The sequence below is a fragment of the Lissotriton helveticus genome, chromosome 8 (assembly GCF_964261635.1).
Source record: "Lissotriton helveticus chromosome 8, aLisHel1.1, whole genome shotgun sequence".
Lineage (NCBI taxonomy): Eukaryota > Metazoa > Chordata > Amphibia > Caudata > Salamandridae > Lissotriton > Lissotriton helveticus.
Window position 1 is genome coordinate 10,995,198 of NC_136069.1, and position 23,684 is coordinate 11,018,881.

The 23,684-nt window shown below is 43.0% G+C and overlaps 1 protein-coding gene across 1 annotated transcript in view; it reads left to right on the forward strand.

Moving 5' to 3' along the window:
- VANGL1 (VANGL planar cell polarity protein 1) overlaps positions 1 to 23,684 on the forward strand; it is a 252,222-nt gene that overhangs the window by 166,545 nt on the left and 61,993 nt on the right. Inside the window, exons 5-6 of the mRNA XM_078656365.1 lie at positions 20,275 to 20,408; positions 23,372 to 23,504. Of these exons, the coding sequence (XP_078512491.1) occupies positions 20,275 to 20,408; positions 23,372 to 23,504 (267 nt within the window). The remainder of the gene's footprint in view (positions 1 to 20,274; positions 20,409 to 23,371; positions 23,505 to 23,684) is intronic.

The window sequence follows — 23,684 nt, forward strand, 5'->3', positions numbered from 1 at the left end:
ATTGATGAGATCATCTGGGGAGGGAGGCGGCACCGGGAGCTCCTCGCTAACCCCGCCCACATAAACTCAAGATTGATGAGCTCCTCCGCACCAGGAACTCTTCGCTAACCCTGCCCACGCTAAGCCTTATGAACAACTTCATGCGGCAAAGCTTGTGGTTCCTGGGTTCATAAAGCCACGACTTATTTGGAACTCATGAAAACCTTGCTGAGTTTTTACCAGCAGAAAAGCTGCCCTCTGACAATTTAGGATTAAGGTACCAATGTAACTTCATTAGGTCTCGCCTTCCAGGCAGGACGATCTGTCTGTATGGGAAAGAACTCTTGCCGGGTTATCAAGAACTTACAGGGGCTTACAGTCTGGCCACTTCTCACCATTGGTTGGCTTTAATGTCACTCTCTGGAGGCAACAGGTCAATGGAGGCGGGGCCATCCTTAAAGTCAATTAAAAAATAGCAATCCTTTGTACATTATAAATATTATTGGTCAAACCCGATATGATTAAAACAAACATAATTTAGTGGATTTTGACAGTGTTTATAAGCTACCGACCTGTTTTATTGGATTTGACAATGCTTGTAGGCTACTGACAGAGTTCTTTTAAAAAGACGAATGAGTGATTTGACAACAAAATGCAGCTTCTTTAGATTTCAATACAAAGCACTTCATAACCAGGTTTCTCTAAGTTGTTTCAAAACCATGACCCTTTTTGCCAGTGCTTCAAACATTCCTTCTGTGAAATGACAGTGAGCACATGAAATATTTTTAAATCCATCTTCACAAAGGCACTGATGCTTTACTGTTGGCCAGATGTGCATCTTCAGTCTGTTCATTGGAATGTTGCAGCATATGCTTGTTTGAGGCCTCAGTAGGTGTCAAACTATTGAGCTTAGTGGGTTAATGCACCTGACTTCGGGGTGTGGCTCACAAGCATTATAAAATGCAACATATCTTATGAATTTCTCCAAAATTCCTTTGAGAAGAATGACCATATTCTTTATAATGGTTGTTCCTAAATGTCTGTACTAATTCTAGCACTTCGCTTGGCCTGAGTAGCGAAAGAGACACCCTTAAGTGGGGCACAAGAGTGACCAGGCAGGCAGCATGGACACCAGTTTGTCACTGTGACACAGGAATAAGTAGTCCACACATTTTTGGTGCACCGTGCTTTGGCATTGACCATCTGTTATACACATTATCAGAATGATGTTGCTTTTGACAGACCCAAGCTTAGTTTGACAGCTGAGAATGGTTTCTCAAGCATTTTGCTGCCCAACCTACACTAGTTTGAGGAGGTAGGACACAGCGATAAATTGCCTACAAAAGAGGGGCAGTAGTGTACTTCTTCCGCATTGAGTCCATCCCAAAAACTAACCACACAGGCTGTAGGTTAAAGCGAATTCTACATCCGCCTTACAATGCACTCTGAGAAATTGATCATAGAGGAGTTTGCTTTAGGGGGAAGAGTTATGAGTCTGGTTAGATGTAGATTATATGTTCTGGCTGCACATGCATGTGCTATCTCTCAGGCAAATGAGCTATTCCTCGATTGACCATGCCTCATCTCCAAAGGACAGAACCACAACCCATCATTTCTGCTCAATTTTGTTTCTGCTGAGTCTCGTGGGGTAACCTGAGACCTGGTGGGTCAGCTGCCAAGAGGCTGGTCATACCAACCCACTGAGAGCGGGGGTACCAGTGCTCATTTTCCATGCCCGATGCGTATTGGATGCGGAGAGAACAAGCATTTTCAATGCAATAGTTCTCGCAATTCCGTGAGTTTTAACTATTGACATTGTAAATGAAAATGCCTTTTATTTATCTGTTTTGATAATTAACACATAAATAAAAGGCATTGTCATTTACTATACCAATAGCTCAAACTCTCGTAAATGTGAGAACTCTGCCGCCATTGTCCCAGGCTGCTTGGAAAGTGAAAGCACGCATGGCCCGCTTAATGTTGCAGGAAAGCATGTCGTGCCTGTAGTAAGAGAGACTCATTAAAGAACGTAGTGCTTACAGACGGTGGCATACAATGTAACAACAGAAGTAAAAGAGCAAGTCCTCGAGGGAGGTTACAAATGAAGACAAGGCGGTACTAAGGAGGGACTAACAAGCCTATTATCGAATCAGAAGCCAGCATTTACAAAGGACGATGACACAAGCCCATCACAAATATGGGTGGAGATTCAAGTGCGTACACGAATACCGCATGCCTCGCGGAGCAGCGCATGCGCCGCCCAGGCTCGACCTAAAGATGGAGACTGCCCTCCAGACGCTGGGAGGAATCTGCCAGCGCATCAGGCCATCAGTATTTTGAATTGAGAAAAAAAACTGCCACTTCCAGTTTATTTTCTCAATGTATAGAAGGTGCTTTGAAAAACACTGCTGACCTGAAGTGTGCAGGCAGCTGCGGTGGGGAGGGTGAAGGAAGGGGGGGGGGGGTGCAGGCTGCAGGGGAGAGCATGTCATGCTTCCACGTGCCTTGTTTGAGGTTCAGGCAGTGCTTATGGAAAGGGTCAGGGCTGCAATGGAGCCTAGCGCCGCATTCCTTCTACCTGCTGGAATTTCAAGCCGGTCCACTTGGGGTTCTTCCGGCACCCCGTAAATCCTTGCGCATGCACACCGGATCTGGATTGTGCGGAATGGATTTCCGGTCCACACACTTCTCACTTGGGCCCTTGTCTTTTATGGGCACCTTGCAAATGGGCTGAATAGGCAGAGAGAGCGCGAGGTACGGGGAGTGTAAATAAAAACAAAGCCCCCCCCCCCACACCTGTCAATGGCTTTCGAATGACCTCAGTGGGTGGAATCTATTGGGAGAAGCCTTCCGAAGCTTTTTTCATTTTACAATAACAATTCTCTTACATTGTTAAAAAAAAAAAAACACTCCTCCATAAGAGATGATGCCAACCGTCAGGTGCATCTCACTGGAAAGGACAGAGTTGGGTGCTGAAGAAACTCGCCTTCTCCCCAGGGTGCTGCTACTTGAAAGACATGCAAATGTGCACAACTGGTTAATCAGCCAATCTCAAGGCGGCTGGGAGCCGGTGCAGCGCTGCAGGGGATGGAGTCATCTGAGGCTCAATGGCAACAAACATTCATTATTTTTGGGATGGAATCCAAGGATGTCTCAGATGACTTCTGGAGTACGCCCTTTAATGGAATCTTATGCTAAATAAACGTTTGCACTGCAGCGTCATTGCATATTAATCACAAAATATATATTTTCAACACTTGTTTTATGCCAAATACTAAAGGACAGATTTACTAACTTTTCACGCTGCTCATCACAGCAACCAAAGCTGCTGCGTTGTATCAAAGGAAGGGTAGAGCAGTGCCCTGTATGCCAAGATGGTCCAGGGCAACACCTTCTCATGTGTATTTTGTCTTTGGGACAAGTAGGCCCAGCCCCCTGCAGCACAACCCTTTGGCTGCCAGATTAAAGTCCCACATCATAGATCAGGGAAGGGCACTGTCTGCAGGTAAGGTAATACTTGTGCCCATGTGTTATGGCTGTTCAAACTTGTATTTATGGTTCATTAATGCAAAGCCTTTATAATTAGGGTGAGCGCTCTAAGTACATGTTGTAAGATCGGACTGCACTACTGACAGTGGTTTCAGTATACAAATGTGTGCACATGGTTTCAAGGTTTAGCAATATGAGGCTATGCATACTGTTCCCAGAATGCTCTCTGATTTGATGCAGATATTTCCAGAAGCTTGAAAGCAAGATTGACGATTCTTTACTTTCAAAATAAAATGTTCATTAAAAAAATGAAAGCAGGAAAAAAAACATTTTGATAAACTACTGTAAAATGTCATATACCATTTCTTTGCAGCATCATTTAGTAACTTGCTGATGCATGCTAGTATTTCCCAAACATATTCATAATGGAAAATCAGTATAACCAATTTCAATCAGATTATGGGAAACAAAATAAACAAGCATTGGTAAAGCAAGTAAGTCAGCTTTTTAGATTTGTTAATGTGTGACTTGTTTTGGCACAGTTTTTGTAAAACCTTATTGGTGTGGGAGCTGCTGGGCCCTCACCATTATAACAAACATTGGCAAAAGCCCCAAAACATTTTTAGGTCTCAAAAAGAACACACTGCCACAGTAGTTACTGGCACTGAACAAAACTACTTTGTGTGCCAATATGCTCCAAGTATCAAAAGAGCATCCATGGTATATGTCCTTGCATTAAGTGCAGCTATACAGCTTTTGTGAAATCCCAATAATTTATAGAAGTAGCACTAGAAATAGTACTCCTAGAAAATATTGGTGAACTGTGTTTTAGCATGAGCAAATATGCATGTGTAGATTTGCTCATGCAAATATCATAAGTGTTTGCAAGTTTACTTTCCCTCCAACCACTTTTTTCCCAACTCTGGAAGGTTTACTTCTGCCATTGTCAGGAGTAAATGTACAACATTTCTCAGTATGGGAATAGATTAGAGAAGAGTTGTTAAACTCTTAAAACATGCAAGTTCGTAGGTTTGCACAGACTCAAATGGGCATTCTAACCTTGGAACTATTGTTTACCACTACCTTCAGCCCCAGTATGTAGATCTGCGAAAACATGGCAACATAGGAGATTGCAAGTATTCAAACACTACTATGGTATGAGCCCTGGCATAATCAGAGAGGCTATATCGGAGCTCTAATATAATGAGATTGCTGCCATAATTTGTCGCTGCACTACATGGCACCAAAGGGGCAAGTGGATTTTGTTACAGGACTAGTAGATTTATGAAGCAACCTCCCCCATGGACAAGTAGATATGTTATTAAATTCCACACCCCTGGTGCATGTGTGATGGCAAAGGGACCCTTCCAGCACAAAAACTGTTTTAATAATTTTACCACTTTGTACATGTGGTGTACAAGGCAGCAGACATGCAACCGATGAAAAATGCAGTGACTTTTTGCTGTTGCTCCACTGTTACGCATGCCTCGAGGTGGCATAATTTTTTTGGTACAAATCCTGGTCTACCAATGTTAGTAGATAGTGACTTGCGCCAAAACCCATGGGTAGTTGTTTTGGAACGCCCATGTACCACCCGTAGTATGCATTGATTCATGTTGGAAAGAAAATCCAGCCACAACATTTTGCACTCTTTGTGTCACTTTTGTGAACCCTATTCTGGCACAAAGTGTTAGTATATCTCTTTTGTACATGTACATTTTGTGGCAGCCTTTCTTATACTTTGTGTAATACCCTTTTTAGGTCGAGCCTAGAGCAGCGCAGGCGCTGCTTGCTCAATTTTTAGTAAGGGGGTTTTCAAAGTGCTACCCACAAGCTTTTGCTAGACTCAAGCTTCCACCATCTGCCTTTCTTATCTCTTCCTCCGCATCGCTCTCCATTACTTTCACTTTCGCGCAGCCGTGTCACTTTCAGCTAAAGGACTTCGGGAACGCAGAGACCATGTATGACCATGTTTTTAGTAACTTTGAATCTGTTTAAGCTAGAAATCTACAGATTCTGAAGCAGACAAACAATTTTGTGGCAAACGCTGCAAGACCCATTTTATTAAAAAAAAAATAATAATAATTTGAATCGCATAATGCCAGTGGCCCTGCTAATACCATCGTAATTGCAGCAATGTTTCAATCTGGGTATTCTGATAAATGTCAGTCAATGCTGAAATTCAGTTCAGTGTGCTTAAGTGAAACACTTCAAAGTTATAGAAAATGTACTTTTTAAAATGTGAATCTTTGGCACATTTTTAAACGATGAACTGTGTTTAAGGCTCCCAGTCTTCCATTATTTTACAGATAAATACAAACAGAAAACAATGTGTATTTATTTTTAAAACCGAAAAAATACAGAAACTTGTGCTTCTTATGAGTGACTCGCTGTGCTGTCCTCCATGAATTTCAGGCCAATAGCTTCACAGATGGACAGCATGGGAGATTAAAATAACAGGATGAGATTTCCTTAAATATTGGCGTATGTTAACATATTTTAGTATATAATGCTAATATATACCGGTGGGTGTAGTGTTTTGCTATATTTGGCGTCCTAATTTGCTAATACTCTAAAGGCATCAAAGTATGTGCATGTTTTTCAGTTAAATAAATGTGGGTTCTATTTATTCTCAAAATTCAAAATAAATATGGATAAACACAGATGGAAATGTTAAAAAAATAAATAAATACCATAAAACCGTTAGCCCTAATTATATTATATACCACGTAGAGGGTTCAGTGCCTGTTTTGGAGCTTGGAGGCAAACCAGGCCAATGGCTAGGCACATTATATTAATGTGCTACTTGCCCAAGCTTATATTGTAAATGAACTCCTTTCTTCCTTTCTCCCACTCTGTCAGCAACAGTCCATAACTAGAGTGGGGACTGCAAGGGGGTCAGTAGCAATTAAAACACACAAAGACCCGTGAACTGATCAATGGTCTTTTGAAGACCTGCGAAGTACTTTGGATGAGGCCAGTCTGAGTTGTCAGCCCCTGCCCAGCATCAGCGCAGGGCAGTTCAAGAACTGCCTCTGTACTCCAAGGCTTGGGCTAGGGCAGACGGCGGGGGTGGTGGAGTGGGAATTTTTGGGGGTTGGGGGGTCAAAGCCCTTTCAGCCTAATGGGCATTTTGAGCCTGCCTGCAGCCCACCCCTGGAGTCCCCTGACCTTCAGCGTTTCCACCCCTGGAGTCCCCTGACCTGCAGCGTTTCCACCCCTGGAGTCCCCTGACCTGCAGCGTTTCCACCCCTGGAGTCCCCTGACCTGCAGCGTTTCCACCCCTGGAGTCCCCTGGCCTGCAGCGTTTTCACCACAAGGTGAGAAATTCTAGGATGGAGGGAGTGCACAGAGTCATTCATTGCTGGGAGTGTCCTCATCAGACACACTGCCATAGCCCTAGTCTAAATATTCTGACATATCGTTTAACCTAACTACTGTATGAGGTCATTGCTTCTGTGTGCTTGAAGTTCGCTTGCCCTCCCGACCTTTACATAGCATACCACAGTCAACGCATGTTAGTCTATGCACACTGCGACCAAGGCTGGAGACATCACTCCAGCTCTCAACTCCCTCAAATGGCTTCCCATGGAAGGAAGATGTATTTACAAGCTGGCCTGCATCACACACAAAACCCTCCACTCTCCGGCCCCCAGCTACCTGACAACAAACTGGTAAGAGCAGGTCAAGCCAGAACACTGAGAAGCTCCAACTCACTCCTCATGCCGCCAAAAATGAAAAAGAAAACCACCCAATACCGATCGTTTTCTGGCAACGCTCCCAGGTTATGGAACGCTCTCCCTGGACTCCTCCGAAGCAACCCCTCCTTCTCCCGTTTCAAAAGGGACCTCAAACTCCATCTCCTTAACAAATATTTTCCTGAACAACGTCAACTAACCTAGATCTCAATATTCAGAGTTGACTCCCTTTCAAGGATTGTTGGTGAGCGGACTATGCTAATCACCTTGTTTTCTTTTTTTCTCTCCCCCTCCGTTGTACAGTTATTTATTGTTCATGCTGTATTCTTTATCCGTGGTTTGCTTACTTACTGTCAGCCTTCTAGGCAATGTAAGGCCCTTCTGTTTTTCACAATGTGTATGTGAAGCGCTCTGATAGCCACGGGACTAGCTGGCGCTATACAAAAATAAAAAAATAAAAAAAAACAAGCTGTGGGGCCTACAGCAGAATTGGCGGAGAAGGACTAAATTGTACGTGACACTCTGAGGCAGCAGTAGTAAGATGGCGTGACAGCAGAACTCAAGAGTGACCGCAGCAGGAGTAAGATGAAGTGACTACAGAACTCAAGAGTGACGGCAGCAGGGCATGAAAGCAGCTGCAGTAAGATGGTGCATTAGCAGAACTAGAGTGACAGTGGCAGGCTGACCCTATATCACCACCCCCTTTTCTGATTCGTTTTGGCCACTATAGGAGTGGCAGGGTATGCTCAGACATGAGTCCCTTGCTCACTGCACCATCAGGATTCAAGCAAGCCGGGCCGAAGACGGCTGCAATGCCAGAAACTGGTCCCCGGAAGCTTGTTTCCTTTCCAGTAAAGAATTGGCTTGGTAGTTTGGTCTGCCCTGTTCCCATGATGCACTGGGCCAGGGTCAGACTAATTTGCATATAGCCAGGTTCTGAACTGGGATGGTTTAGTGAGCTAAAAAACGGTGGTGGATCAAGCCCTGATCTTTTGACTGGGTATGAGTGTTCTGTTGAACTCAGATGCTCTTTCCATCACCACCCCCTTTTCTGAATCGTTTTGGCCACTATAGGAGTGGCAGGGTATGCTCAGACATGAGTCCCTTGCTCACTGCACATCAGGATTCAAGTAAGCCGGGCCGAAGACGGCTGCAATGCCAGAAACCGGTCCCCGGAAGCTTGTTTCCTTTCCAGTAAAGAATTGGCTTGGTAGTTTGGTCTGCCCTGTTCCCATGATGCACTGGGCCAGGGTCAGACTAATTTGCATATAGCCAGGTTCTGAACTGGTATGGTGTAGTGAGCTAAAAAACGGTGATTGATCAAGCCCTGATCTTTTGACTGGGTATGAGTGTTCTGTTTAACTCAGATGCGCTTTCCATCACCACCCCCTTTTCTGAATCCTATATGAAAGCAGCAGGAGTGAGATGGGATATCTGATAGACATCTAGCCGCAAATTCCTTATTTCAGAATTATCCTGAGTTGCGAGACTGGATCCAGAGATTTATTGTACAGTAGTGTCTCTGTGAGTCTGTACAGAGTGTCGAGCAACTCCATAGCGACGTCATCCTGCAGATGTGACATCAACAGTGTCCATATTAGCCCTCCCCTGATGTGTTGACATCCGTTTCTTCTTTTCTGCGCTTCCAATGCAGATCCAATTAGCAGTTCCTCAGGCCTTTTTTTTTTTACCTACCTCGACTATTTCTTCGAACGGAACAGTGTGCCTTTCATATGTCCTCCGGTTTAAACCTTGTGGGTCCAGTGGCCACGGACCCACACCCTATTTGTATGTGGTGCCTAGGTGAGTACCATGACTCAGGAGTGCGACTTATGTCAACGACTTCGACTGGAGGTGCTGAAGCTTCTAGTGACGTGGATGATCAGTCTTCCAAGACATCCCCCTGGACCCGGTTCCCTTCGTGCTCCAAGGACCGGCTATGGGTCCGATCCAGGAGCCGTTCCAGTGGGCGTCGCGTTCCTTCGACGTCCTAAGGAAATTTACGCAGATGGTCGATGTTGTGGTGCCAACCGACTTCGGCGCATGAGACCTGCCACTGATCTTCGGCTGAAGATTCGATTCAGGAGTCTACCCCCTGCCTCTCAACCTACTGTGGAGCTGGGCCGACTCTGACCCATATGCGAGAATATTACAATTCTCTGCTTGTTATCTTTTGGTCTTAACCTTCCCCTGGAGCGTCCTCAGGCCTGAGGAGGAGCACAAGGCCATGCCCTCGGCGTCAGTCCCGTTACTGGATTCCAAAACCATTCCGACGCCAATGTACAACATTCGGAGTTACCACGTTTGGCGTATGGATCTGGTCAACCGACAATGGAGTCGAAATCTGACATCCAACTTCGAGGACGGCACCATCAAACAGCAGAACTCGAGTGACAGCAGCAGGACATGAAAGAAAGTGGCAGGAGTAAGATGGAGTGGCAGCCGAACTCAAGAGTGACAGCGGTAGGGTGACTCTGTAAAAGTAGTAGGAGCAAGATAAAGTGACAGCAGCTCCACCGACAGCAGGAGTTGCCGGCATTGACAGCAGCACTCGGACCGAACACTGCCAGATCTCATACAAATTAGTAATTAGACCTTGATCTGTCCGTAGAGTTCTCGAACTATTCACTCACTTTGACTTCAGCTGAAAATGGCTTCAGCCCTAGCATGTTCACTCACTCTGACTTCAGGTGAAAGTGGCAGCAGCCCTAGCCTCTTTACTCACTCTGGTTTAGTCGAACGTGGCAGCAGCCTTAGCATATTCACTCACTCTGACTTCATGGTGAGAAAGCACAAGAGACACAAATGGTGGAAAGAATGCTGAACAAATCAAACATTCACCCTCAGTCAAGAGATCTGGGTTAAATCCATTGTTCTTTTGCTCACCATGCTACCCCAGTTTAGACCCAGCCATATGCAAATCAGGCTTCAACCTGTGCCTCATGGGAACAGTCCAGACCAAACTGCCAAGCCAGGTCCTCCCTGGACCTGGAACAAGAATCCTGGGACCGGTTTCGGGGCATCACCCTTCATCAGCTGGGCTAGCTTGAATCCAGTGGCAAAGTGAGCCAGAGACCCACGTCTAGGCATACCCAGCGCCCTTAGGGCAACCAAGCAAAAGACACCCAGGTGATGGACGGAATGCAGAAAAAAACACATTCATCCCCAGTCAAGAGATCTGGGTTAAATCCATCGTTGTTTTGCTCACCATGCCACCCCAGTTTAGACCCAGCCATATGCAAATCAGTCTTGACCTTTGACCTCTGCTGCTTTTACAAAAGGCACATTTGCACAGTGAGGTTAATTATTGCTCGCACTCTGAAGACATTTGTCTACAAACTATTTATTTATTTGAAAGTTTTATAGAGCGCGAACAAGACCCTTGCAGGTATCAGAGCGCTTCACAGTAGAGAAGTGTATAGACATAAACACAATAAAATACAATGTAAACATAAGGATGGTATAAAAGCAATTGACAAATCAAACATTTCAGGATAATGAGGACGAGAAGCGGTGGCAGCAGAGAACAGTCAATGGTAGGAGGGGAAGTACAAGTAAGGTGTGACACCGTACCGATTGGGTTTGATGAATGAAAAAAACATTAAAGGCAAAAACGACAAAAATAAGTGGTGCACAGCTGTGAAAGAAGGATTCAAGCATTGACTGGGTGGGAAATAAGAATGGATGGGAGATAATAGTAAATTGATGACAAAGATAACACCATTATGTGGAGCAGGGCTGTACATGCGGGATCCAAAGTCAAGTGAGGCAATAATTATGTGAATTTGGCCATAAGGATTCTTTTTACTTCCAGTTTGAAGGAAGAGGAGGATGGGTTCAGTCTTATTTCTGGAGGTAGGGCATTCCAGATCCTAGGTGCCATTCCGGAGAAGGAGCGAGTAGAAGTTTTTTTTCTTTTTGAATTTTTGTGGTTTCAGGAGGAGGTTGTCAGCACTCCTAGTAGATCTTGAACCTCCAGATATTGTGAGTTTTTGTGTGAGATAGCTGGGCGCATTGTAATGTAGGGCCCTGTGCGTCATGCAAGCTATTTTCAGGTGGATTCTGGCTTCAAATGGCAGCCAATTTAAAGATTTTAGATCAGGGGAGATGTGGGCCCTTTTTTTGAGCCGGTTATTAGTCTTGCTGCCGCGTTGGTAGAGGCTCTTAGGGGGGCTGTAGTGGTCTTGGGGAGACCGCATAAAGAGACGCTTCCATAGTCCAGTCGAGGTAAAACTAGGGACTGAACCGCTAGCTTGAAGTCATTGGGGGGGTAGGAAGGGCTTTAGCTACCTTAGGGTATTGATCTGAAAGTTTGCTCCCCTCGTAGCATTGCTAATATGCTTCTGCATGTTGAGGTTACTATCCAAAGTTATACCGAGTGATTTCGCTGAGTTCACGAGGGTTGGTTGAACATCAAGTGCTGTGAGGTGTTTTATCAACTTGTGCATAGTGGGGACTTTGGAGGGTGGGGAAATAAGGAGGAATTCAGTTTTTAAGGCATTCAGCTTGAGGTGATTCAGTGCTAGCCATGATTTGGTGTTCTTAAGAGTATTGTTGAGTAGATCAATGTCGTCCAAGGTGTTGATTTTGAGGTAGAGTTGAGTGTCGTCTGCATACATGTGGAATTGCACGTTGGATGTTTGTAGCAGATCGGTGAGTGATTCCATGAAGAGGTTGAAGAGTGTTGGGGATAACGAGGAGCCTTGTGGTACACCTAACGTTACAGGAACTGGTTTGGACAGTGTGTTGTTAACTTTGAATTTTTGAGTCCGGTTATGCAGAAACTAAAAGAGACTCTGGTTCAAAAACGAATTCAAGTAAGTGTAATGAGTGCTGAGAACTTGAGTATTTTCAGTATTTCAGTGTAATTGAACCCACGTGACAGCTCTATATATTTAAACATACCAGCATTCTCACCAGTTGAAAAAGGCTGCAGGGACAGCTGAAACGCGTCCTGGATTTTAATCTGCCGAGTTCTTTACCATTAAATGAGATGGGGAACTCGACCCACAAGTGCAGATCTCTCCTTTAACCGCATGCGCGCTAGCGGTTTTCCCGCTGCGCGCTGCGATTTGAAAAAACCCGCGTGACATGACGAGCTCAGCTCGTCATCAGCGTAGGGCACGTTACGCTCATGACGAGCTGAGCTCGTCATGAGCGCCGAAGGGGTTAATTTGGAGGCATATTGCGACTGTTTTACAGACGCCAGCGGTGACGTCTTTCACTGCGCCACCAGCAATTTGGAGCACACACACTATAGTCTTATGAATCTCCACAACGCTGTATCTGTGATATGGTGAAAAACATTTTATTAACAAAATTAATTAGATTACCTCCTAGTTGTCCCGCTTGCTTTCTGGACCAGGAAGTATTGGAGAAGGAACTGGTTTGGTGAATCGTTTTACTTGCATGCATATATACATACATTCATACATATATTTATTGATAGCATTAAGAACAACTTTTCTTTTTTTAATTGCACTTGCTACCAGCGTTGTTGATTAGAGGTACTATAGCTAAAAAGTACGGCTCATCAATCCTACTCAATGTATCTACTGCAGGAGCATGGAAGGGAAGGTTTGCCCCCCGATTTGAACCTGTGATCTGTTATTCACAGACATATGCCCGTTGAGAGCAAGAGAGAGACATATATATATATTATATATATATATATCACGTTAAGCTCCAAACTGCTTCACAGGCAAACACGGAGAAATGGACACTTGGATGTGCTGAAGGATTGCAGGTGATATTTATTTCATATTTTCAAGTGAATTGCTTCGTGCAAAGAGGAAAGACGCGTTTCGGCGATCCCTGTCGTCTTGTTCACAAAAAAAAGTCTCCTCCAAAACCGTAGTGCTTACTTGCTGTAGTGAAACTCTCACGTCTATATATATATATATATATATATATATATATAGGTAGGTAGTTATAGTTAGGACCTACTTTCCATAGGAAATCCACAACATTCTATTTGGAATAACTTTGGCGTCGGTGGACGAATCTTCGTGAATTTCTCCAAGAAAATGGCCTGCTCGGTTCCGCTCCTTCCCTGATTCGTCAAGTGGGGGCAGAGAAAAAAGGGGGTCCCAAAACGTGTTTTCCAAATGCAATTTTCCATAGGGACCTTTAGCCAGGGCTACAGCCCGAACGGCTGAACGGAATTGCACCAAATTTGGCAGAGAGGTAAGAGTTCGGTTCGCAGATTGTGCTTTTTGTTAAATGGTGTAAATCCGTTCAGTAGTTTCTGAGAAAATTACAAGTAAAATCATAGCGATATCTAGAGACAGAGTTCTACACGCGGACGGAGATCCGTTCAATTACGAGCGCGAGCTGCATGCTGATTGGCTGTGAACTGTCTGTCAACACTCGAAACCAGGAAGTGTTGGCAGCCATCTTGTGCCTCGGTAGAACCGAGTCGCAAGAAAACAGTAAAACAAAGTTGAGAAATAAGGGAAGGGGGCAGGCTAGAAACATTCTGACCCTTTACATTTGCTCAGGGGGTCGTACATGGATGTTTAGGCTCTTTTTTTTATATTTAAAAAAAAAAAAAAAATCTCGCACGGAAATACGTACAATTACGAGCAGGAGCTGCATGCTGATTGGGTGTCAATACTCCAAAACAGGAAATGTTGGCAGCCATCTTGTTTCTCGCGAGTGCCGAGTCACAAGAAAACAGTAAAACAAAGTTGAGAAATAAGGAAAGGGGGCAGGGTAGAAACATTCTGACCCTGTAGTCTTGGTCAAGGGGTGGTACATGGATCTTTAGGCTCAATTTTATTTATTTTTTAAAATAAAAAATGGCCGGGTACTCGTGCAGTACTTGTTCGCGGTGGAAAAGGGAAAAATAACTAGAAGTCCGTTTTATTCATTAGGTCTCGGGGGTAAATTCCGGGGGCAATTTTTAGAACTATATTTCCATGACAGTATGTAAAACTTTCCGTTTTTTTTCCCTGCATCAGTTGTACTCTCTACGCATGCGCAGCCTTGTTTGCAAGTGCACTTTTTTTTCTTTTTCTTCAAGTTCGCCAAGCAATCCTCTCCTGATTTTAGGTATTAAATTTGCCGCTTTCTTTTCCCGGGTCATGTGTGTCATCCGGTGGTATACTTTTGGAATATATTAATAAACATATTGTATGTATATTTATTTTAAATGTAGTGTCGGGGCGCCAAACGTTGATTACATACTCCGTCCAACCGCCATTTTAGTAGTTTTTTTCCGTTATTTTTATTATACCTGTTACTTTCATTTTACCCTGCGCATATTTTCTCTGTGATCAATGAGATTTCCTATCACAGACACCACGGTGTTTGTCCTTGGCCTCCGATCTTATCAGACTTGGTAACACGTATACCTAGAAATTAATTTGAAGGACGTAAGCCTCAGCCATTACAACATGTGTTCGTCAACAAAAAACATTATTAAGATTATGCGTTTATCATGCGTGGTAAATGCATACTAGTTAAAAAAGCATGTGTGGAAAAGCGATATGCGTGCTAACGGTTTTGTGGTGACGATCATGCGTGCTTATCAACCGGGTCTGGGTGTGGTGGAGTCTAGGGTACCAGGCGGAGGGACACGCAGCTCCACTCATACAATATAGAAGTAATATAGGATTTTTAAAACATACATGACGTCACACGGAAGCTTTGATGCGACGCGTAACGTCAAAGGATATTCGTAGCGTATGCTGGGAATGATTAGCAGTACAAACTATGGTGCGATCACTCTCTCACTGTCAAATCAGAGCACAGGGCGCGCTATGAGAATGGATAGAAGTGGTCACTCATTGGAGATCCAAATCAGGTGTGTGGCTTATCCACAGTATCATAACGTTATTTTTTAACCTGTTTAAGTTTGAGGTTTGCATGAAATACTATGCTGTAGGCAGATATGGATGTTTAGGGAGCGCTTATCTCCATGAAACTTGGATATTACCATTTACATATAGGTGCCTGAGGGATGGAAAAGAAGTCTATGTGAATGGCGAGGATTGCACAATAGTACCAGATCACTCCTTAATTTGTAGACACATACAATTGCATGGCTCTTGTACTCAAGATGCGCCTAATTTGGACTGAGTTTTGAAAGGTAGTCCGACACCTGCTATCATAACAACGTTCAGTTTACTGGAAACTGGAGTTATTTACTTTGAAATAATGGAGATTGTTGTGCAATGTTAGCAGGCATCGCTTACATGATTACGGTAACTGAGCGTGTGGTTTGATTTAAAAAAAAGTTGTGTTAACTCCTCTGCATGGGAAGCTGGATGTTTCCAGCTGGCCGTCGATTTCGACCTTGAAAGCAGAGTCAACCAAATGAGCCGTATAAGACCGCTATTGTCTCAAAAAGAGGTCGCTCTTATATCTGCTACAGAAACATTTGTCCTTCATGTAGCAAACACCTGCACAGAAGTGCATGATTTATTAAATTCAGACGTGCTCTTGAATTTTGGGGAGTTAATTTAGAGTATCTTTAATCTGTCCTTGACTACAGGGTTACCTTACTTTTTTAAAGTTAGAAGCAGTGGCCTTGTGACTTCTGTAGAAAGTATATTTGGTGTCTTTTGGGGATTTTTTAATTCGATTTTTTCCAGCATCTTTGGTGGATTGCGCTTAATACTCGCATTAGTTGTCGGTGTGCTTTTATTAATTTGTTTAGATAAATATGGATGCACATCCTGCAGCAGACGACAATATGTCCCGGCTGTTGATGGTTCGCAACCGAATGATTAGTTATTACGGAGCGCTGCCTTTGGCTACATTGAGTGCAGCTTATGGATTATCGTTTCGATTTTCCTTTTTCACATGCATTCAACCTGTGTTCCATTGCCTGAGCTGCGATTTCGACTGGGCCCTGGATTTGTGTGTCTGCAGTACGATGTCTCCCAAGGCGGATTATGACTAGCTGATGAGCCCCTTAGTGGTTCATGACGTGCTCTGTTCTGGCGGAGGGATTATGGCTTTAGCACCGACACATGGAATAATGGGACGTTGGAATGTTTTTGTAGCGGCGCTTGACTTCTTGGCGCGCAGTTACATTGAAGATGACCCAAGTTTTCCTCCGATGGTGATAGAGGCTCCGGTCGTTGAGGAACATGTATGTTCATTCCCACTATTGAATTGGATGGCTGAAATGTTTTCAGATGAGAACAATGACTTCCTGTTGGAGGCTGTTCCTACATACTGTGCTTACACACTGTTGGATTAAGGCTCTTTGATTTTTCTACGTATTCTTTATTATTTAGCTACTGCTTTCTATCAAAGAGCGAATAACTTTTTTTTGGAAATGTGAACTTGACTCTGCTTTTTAGGCTTGGACTCTGCGTTCCTAATTCGCCCACGTTTATATCACGTGCTTTGATCAAGAAAGGGTGCCGTGGGGCTGAGCCTTGCACTCACACCCTGTTAAGTTAGCATGGGTTTATTAGAAGCTTACACCCTATTTTTGCTTTTCTGCTCTGCTTTGCACACGACACGTACTTGTGATTTTGTTTAGAGAAGGCTGAGCATTTTGCTTTATATGAGAATAATTTGGTATGCTAGATTTGTAAACTGCCTCGCTAGTTTTGTGTGTATACTGAGAGCATGGAACATCAAGGTTATCTTGAATACTGTGTCTGTTCTTCAGAATGATCCTCGCACGTTCGAGCCATAATACATATGGAGCTGTGGCCACCTCTGATACTTGCACGTTTCATAATCCATTGTGGAGGCAAAGTTAAACACAGTTGGCGAACATTCGTATCTTGACAGTTTGTGGAGCACTTAATGTGATCCACTACTGCTGAGTACCAGAGGTATGGGTCTGCCCATGTAATCCTATGAGACTTTCTGTAGTTATAAACTAATCTGCTAGGTAGGGAGGGTAAAATGTAGATATATTTTACATTTGTTTACCTTTAGCATTATAGGATGCTTTTTCCGTTTGTATGTCATAGAATAGTACCAATGCTGACAACCTTGTTTCTGATATGTTTGGTTGTATTTTCTTAGGTACTGTGCATGAGATTATGGCGTTAGAAATAAACATTTCAAAGTTGCACGTGTCTTTATTTACATCTTGTTTTGGACTGGTGTAAGACTATATTCAAAGAGTGCCCTGGTTATCCACTTTACTTCATGTAATCTAAGTCGCATGTTCTGGGTTGACTAGTCATTGGTGTTTTTGCTCTAGGGCGAAGAACCAATGAGTCACTGATTGCTAGTCTGGTAGGGGGTTTGTGTAGTAAGGTGGGTTTTGGTACACCGTAATTCACTGAGGTCCTAAGTCTTTATGCACAGTTCTGTGTATGAGCAGAATTCCTGGAACAGTAGTTAAAACAAAAAGGCTCGATAAAGGGTTTGCACTTTGAATATGAATATAAAATAGAAGAATAGTTGATAATCACAGCTAAGGAATGCAGCAATTAGATGTGTGTATGTGTGGATGATGTGTAGATTGAGTGGAAGATGAAAAACGTGAAAAATAAGAAAGGCTGGAGAGACGCAAACTACCCACTGCATTGTCAGTGAAGTGGATCTTTGGATTTCCAGGTAATTACACAGATAGGGTGTTGGATTCCGCAGTGGGAGCAAGAGAAACTAGTACCACATCTAAGGAAGAAAGCTAGTGCATAAAGTACACACAGTTGGGCAGATTTACAAGGTCGTGGGAAAAATGATGCAAAAGTGGCGCAAGGGGCTTGTAAACCTGCCGCAGTGTGTGGTAGAAAAGACGCAAGAAAGGACGGAAGTGTGCAAATTACCCACTGCTATTCACGGGTAGTAGTTACCAAGAAGGCTGAATAAAGGGCCTGCACTTTGAATTTGAATTAAAGAAGAATAATTGATAAGCTCAGGCAAGAATGGTAGCAAGTAGGAGTGTGTATTTGTGGTTGTTGTGTTGATTGAGCGGAAGTTGACTAAGGTGAAAAATTAGAGCGGTTGCAGAGATGCAAACTTTCCATTTCTTTGTGAAGGAAGTGGGTGTTTAGTTTTCCTGTACATATATATATATTCACTGAAAACCATAGGTTTCAGGCACGTTAGAGTTAGGAATTAGCATTTAAAAAACCTTAGAAATTCACTGAAAAAACCATAGGTTTCAGCCACGTTATAGTTAGGAATTAGCATTTTAAAAACCTTAGAAATTCACTGAAAAAAACATAGGTTTCACCCATGTTATAGTTAGCTGGACATTTCTCTCATACAAAACCATTGAAATTCCCCCGTTATAGTTAGTTCAGCTAACTATAACTCGCGCGCCCACAATGCACTGCTGATGACGTCACATATTACATCACTCATCACATGGTCAGTGACATCACTGATGACATCATCCTTGTGAAAGAGTGGCAGACCTCCTCTCACCCTAATATAACCTTTGATACACACATTCAAAAATAGATACTAAAATTTTCAAATAAATGGAGATACCAATACCAGTTACAACAACCTATTAATTCCAGCATCTACATACACATCCACTCATCCACCAACTGTTCTATATAGTCACTTAAACATGTACTCACTCCTCATATGTACTCATACACCTATACATCCTGTTACACACCGATACTCATCCATAGTTACTCACACACATACTCACACATGCAAATAAACTATCAAACATCCATTTGTTTGCATATACAGCTATACACACACCACCACACTTACTTTTACAGAAACGTACACATACTTACTCTCTTAAACAATCCGTTATAGAAACACATACTTATTTATATAGGAACTTTTTCAATCTGTCACGGTCATATATCCTTGCTTATATACATCAATACTCACATATACTAGTTTAAAACATATGTACTTACTCATAAAGACACTATTGAGGCAGTCATTCACTCACTAGCACACCCATACACAAATTCATCCACCCGTACAGTCCTGCACACATGCTGTCTTCAAAACACATACAAACAGTGAGTCAGTCATTCATGCATCTGTGCCCTAAGTAATACCCGCCACCAAACCATACAGACACTCATTCTGATACTCAAAAAACCAACTAATAACCCATATACACTCGTGTAGCTACTCACCAACCCATGCAGCCACTTATACACAAAGTGAGACACTGATACAGATATTTACATATTTAAACATTACTCGCTAATACATGTATTCACTAAGATGCACTTAAGTCAGTTATACAATGACATTTACAAAAAAACATCCATTTAGACACTTATATACCCATTTATTCTTCCATCGACCTTTAGATATACATATATAAAAATATTTATTTTTCAGAAAGACACACATTCAGTGGATGATGTCATCAGTGACACCGGCGTCTGTTTTGCGCGTCGGATGAAATGCACTCCGAGATACTTATTCAGTCTGGAGCTCTTCTACGATTTGGATGTTTCACTTACTAGACCTATACTAGACCTACTTACTTAAGGTTCTCCTTTTGCATTTTCAATTCTGATTCAACTATCCTTATTACATTGACACCATTCCATTCAGGATATTACGATAGCCTAGCTCTAGCCCTGAAGAAGTCTGTGGTCTATACCACCAAAAGACGAAACACGTGTTGGCGGCTAGATTTCGTGAGAAAAGAAAATATTTGTTTGTTCAATAAACTGAAGAAACGAAGATCATCTTTCTTGTGATTTACTTGATGAACTCTTTATAAATTGTTGTGATTAGCTCAGGATATAATTTTCTTTTGGGGACTATATATATATATATATATATATATATATAATCTGTCTCTCTTGCTCTCAAAGGGCATCTATATATAGCGCATATATATATATATAGATAGATATAGATATCTATATATCTCCAGAATCACAAATGAAGAGAGGGAACCAAGTTCAGACATCTCGCTTCTAGTATGCTTTGCATGAGCACCACAGTTTACTGGACGGTCCACTTAACTTGTGTATAAAACTCTAAAAGGCTCGCTTCCTGCTCCCTGTTTTAGAGTTTGAAGTTATTGACCAGTCTTGAGGCAGTAACACATTCAGGGAAGGCTTGATGTGGACAATGGGAGGTCTGAACAAGCTGTCCTTGGGGAATATACCAAGGTTGCATAGGTCTTGAGTTATGACTGCGTGGTCTTGTATCCTCATTGCTTTTTGTTCTTTCTCCCCAGTATTCAGAGAGCTGCACTGGTCGTATTGGAGAATTACTACAAGGATTTTACAGTGTTTAACCCCATCCTGCTGACTGCAGCCAAGTCACGAGCAGCTAAACACATGGCTGGACTGAAGGTGTATAATGTGGACGGTATGTACACCTTCGAATACCAGTGGAAATCATTAGCAGGGTGTGCAGTGTGAAGTTCATGTAGTGTGTGTGTATTCTGGCATAGATAAAACACCATGAGGGTAGAGCTACAGTTAAAAACAAACAACTTTACTTTATTTAAAAGTAATCACAGACATGGCGGTCTGCTGACCCCAGCAGGCCACCATCCCTGTGATTTTAGCTATTCCCAATGGGTTGCTCATGAGCATTAATGAGGTAGGTCTGTTTGCTGCCCACTGGGAGTCACTAAATGTGTGAAACACATTTCAGTACATGTGTGGTTGCGATTCCCAAATAGCAAATCATAAAAAGTCACTATTTAGTAATAAAAAAACCTATTTACATCTGGCCCTTAATTTCCCAAAAAAAGCAGTAAAATATTCCCAACTGATAACAAAGGGCTAGATCCTCACATGTCATTACAATATCCAGCATCACTGGGATTTGCTGACTAGTCCATGTCTTCATAATAAGCAATAACTGAGCTTTTCTCCCCATGTACAAAGTTGTGCAAAACATGATAACCTGCTGTAAAGTTAATGTTTCTTTATTGGCCAATGGGCATCCGTCCATGTAGTTGCTTTCATTTTCACAAAACCTCCATTTAATCTGATTGATTCATTTTATCATCACTCTTCCCATTTCTGCAGGTAAGCCCTTTCCCTTAGTATAGTTCACTCGGCCATACATAGTGCTTTTCCTACAGAAAAAAAATCACAGTCCGATGACTCCATTACTTACTGATTTCAGAAGTTGTTTCCGTTCATTTCTACTCCTAAATTCTTTTGATTTTAAAATCTGCTATATTTCACCTAGTTCATATCCTTAGTATAAGCCTTTTTCATTCTGTGTCTGAGTCCATTTCAACATTCTTTGTTAAAGAAAAAGAAATCTGATTGAGTCAATAGGAGCAGCTTTAAACAATACCAGTGGGCATCATACTGTCGACATGCTTGGTGTTCACGATACCACACGTGTCCTACCTCTCCAGTCACCATCAGCTCATCTGTAAGCATACCTCCAGATGCCAGCAGCTCCTAAGCTCTACAAATTCCTACAAGGAGTTGTTATATACTCTGTGATTTCCAGGGTCTGCATGGAACCTCTGAGACCTTGCCAACCATGTGAAAGAGTCACTTACACCCAGAGACTAGTGAAATGTACCCGTCTCTAAATCTGTTGCCTCAAGCATTATCCAAGCGTGAGTGGCAGGCCTCCAGCACAAGACCCGACGTGACCAGGAGAGAATTCTTCACTTCCCAAATTATAAAGTGGCTGGATTTAAACCAGGACACCTCCAAGTGTACCATCCACTTGGACATATGTTCACTAAGAAAACAGCCATTTGGATGACAGCTGTCTGTCACTATGGAAAATCAACCCATACCTCCCTGAACCAGGCTTTTAACCCCTGTCTATGGTGAAATCATGTCTAACCAAGGCGATGGCTCTGTGAGTCGCACCCTGATTCTGCAGAACATCTTTTCTAAAGACTGAGTAAAATACAATCCGCTTTATCCCACCAAAGGGGATGTACCCCTAGCTACCAGTGGCATCTTCACGACCTGTGGCGCCTCATACAAATCACGGGTGATTAATGCTGCACTCAACCTGGTAAAAACATCAAAACACCACCCATTTGAAGAATACTTTTTGTTCTAAATCCCTTTTGGTTTGCTTTTCCTAGTTCCTGTGTTCAGTAGAGCTCCTATCTCATGTTCACAGTTCTCATCATCTTTGTGGCACGAACAATCATGGTTTCAGTCATTTGGATTTTGGGGGGCTGTTTTAAGGGCCCAGTACTGAGTATTCTTCTCTGCCTTGCAAACTTCACTTTCTGGAATCTTGTCTTCTGGGCAGAGAAAGGCAAAGATGTTGGGTCTCATGTTGGTCAGACTTCGCAAGGCTTTATGGAGGGCAATCATATAAACGCTTCCGCATCACATTTACCTTTGAAGCAGGTCATCGGGGGCTGAAAGACGCACCCTTAGTGATCAGACAGGCGAGTGAAGGCGGTCCCTCACTAGGTTGTGGATGAAAACATATGTCACAGGCGCAGAATGCCCATGGATGGTGTCTGGATATAATGGGCGTACCTGGTATGAACACAACGAGAGCTGAGACACCCTCTTCCTGTGTCCTCAGTGTTGAGTGATGCTCTGAGTTTCATAACCAGGGGCGAGGACTTCTAAAGCCCGACAAGTTAGTACTTTTAACCAGGTTTGGTTTAGTGTGCAGGTTATCATGCATGCTAATAGGTATTTAAAAATGAGAGAGGGGTTGAATACGCCCATGATCATTGTATCCATCGAATAGCTTTGATTTTGTACCTGTTTGGCTATTCTGTTGGTGAACGTACATGACAAAATATGCATGGGATTGCAGAGACAGATTTGGAAAGTAACAGAGCCGCCACATTTGGGGTCTTAAACCAGTGAAAGTTTAGAATCCAAAAGTGTTGATAACATTTTTCACTTTTTTGAGAGAACTCAAAGTTTTCTTGAATTTGAGCTTCATATACAGGTGTTGATGAATGGTCGTTAAGCGTAGCGATGTAGAATGAATATTGAAATGTATTATGCTTTTCAAACCCTTGTTTTTTCATGTCAGTTCGAAATTGAACATTTCTTGCTTTAAAGTGTGGGAACCGTGATGATATCGGCAAAGCTTCAGTCTCTGTTGCATTTGGAAATTGTAGCTTTCAGTGCTTTAGTGCCTCTGGCATGATCAAAGACGCCCTTCCACATCACCTGCCTGCTTTTGTCACAGAATATGTTCATATCCTAAGAGGATGCACCCAAATGTATATGGCCTAATTAATGGCCAAACGAAGTTCCGCACTGTTGAGTAGTTCTGGGTAATATCTTCACGCCATGTGCTACTGCATAGCCTGTGTTGCCATATATTAGAAGGTATAGTGAACACTTTCTATCTCCCTTTAGGTCCAGAAAATAATCAGACTGGGCAGTCTCTAGCAATGATTGCAGCTGCAGCTCGGCGCCGGGACTCCAGTCACAACGAGCTGTACTATGAGGAGGCTGAGCACGAGCGACGCGTAAAGAAACGTAAAGCCAGGTGAGTGGGAGAAGGTTCATGGGGCCAGGTGAGTGCGAGAAGGTTCATGGGGCCAGGTGAGTGCGAGAAGGTTCATGGGGCCAGGTGAATGTGAGAAGGTTCCTGGGGCCAGGTGAGTGCGAGAAGGTTCATGGGGCCAGGTGAGTGTGAGAAGGTTCATGGGGCCAGGTGAGTGCGAGA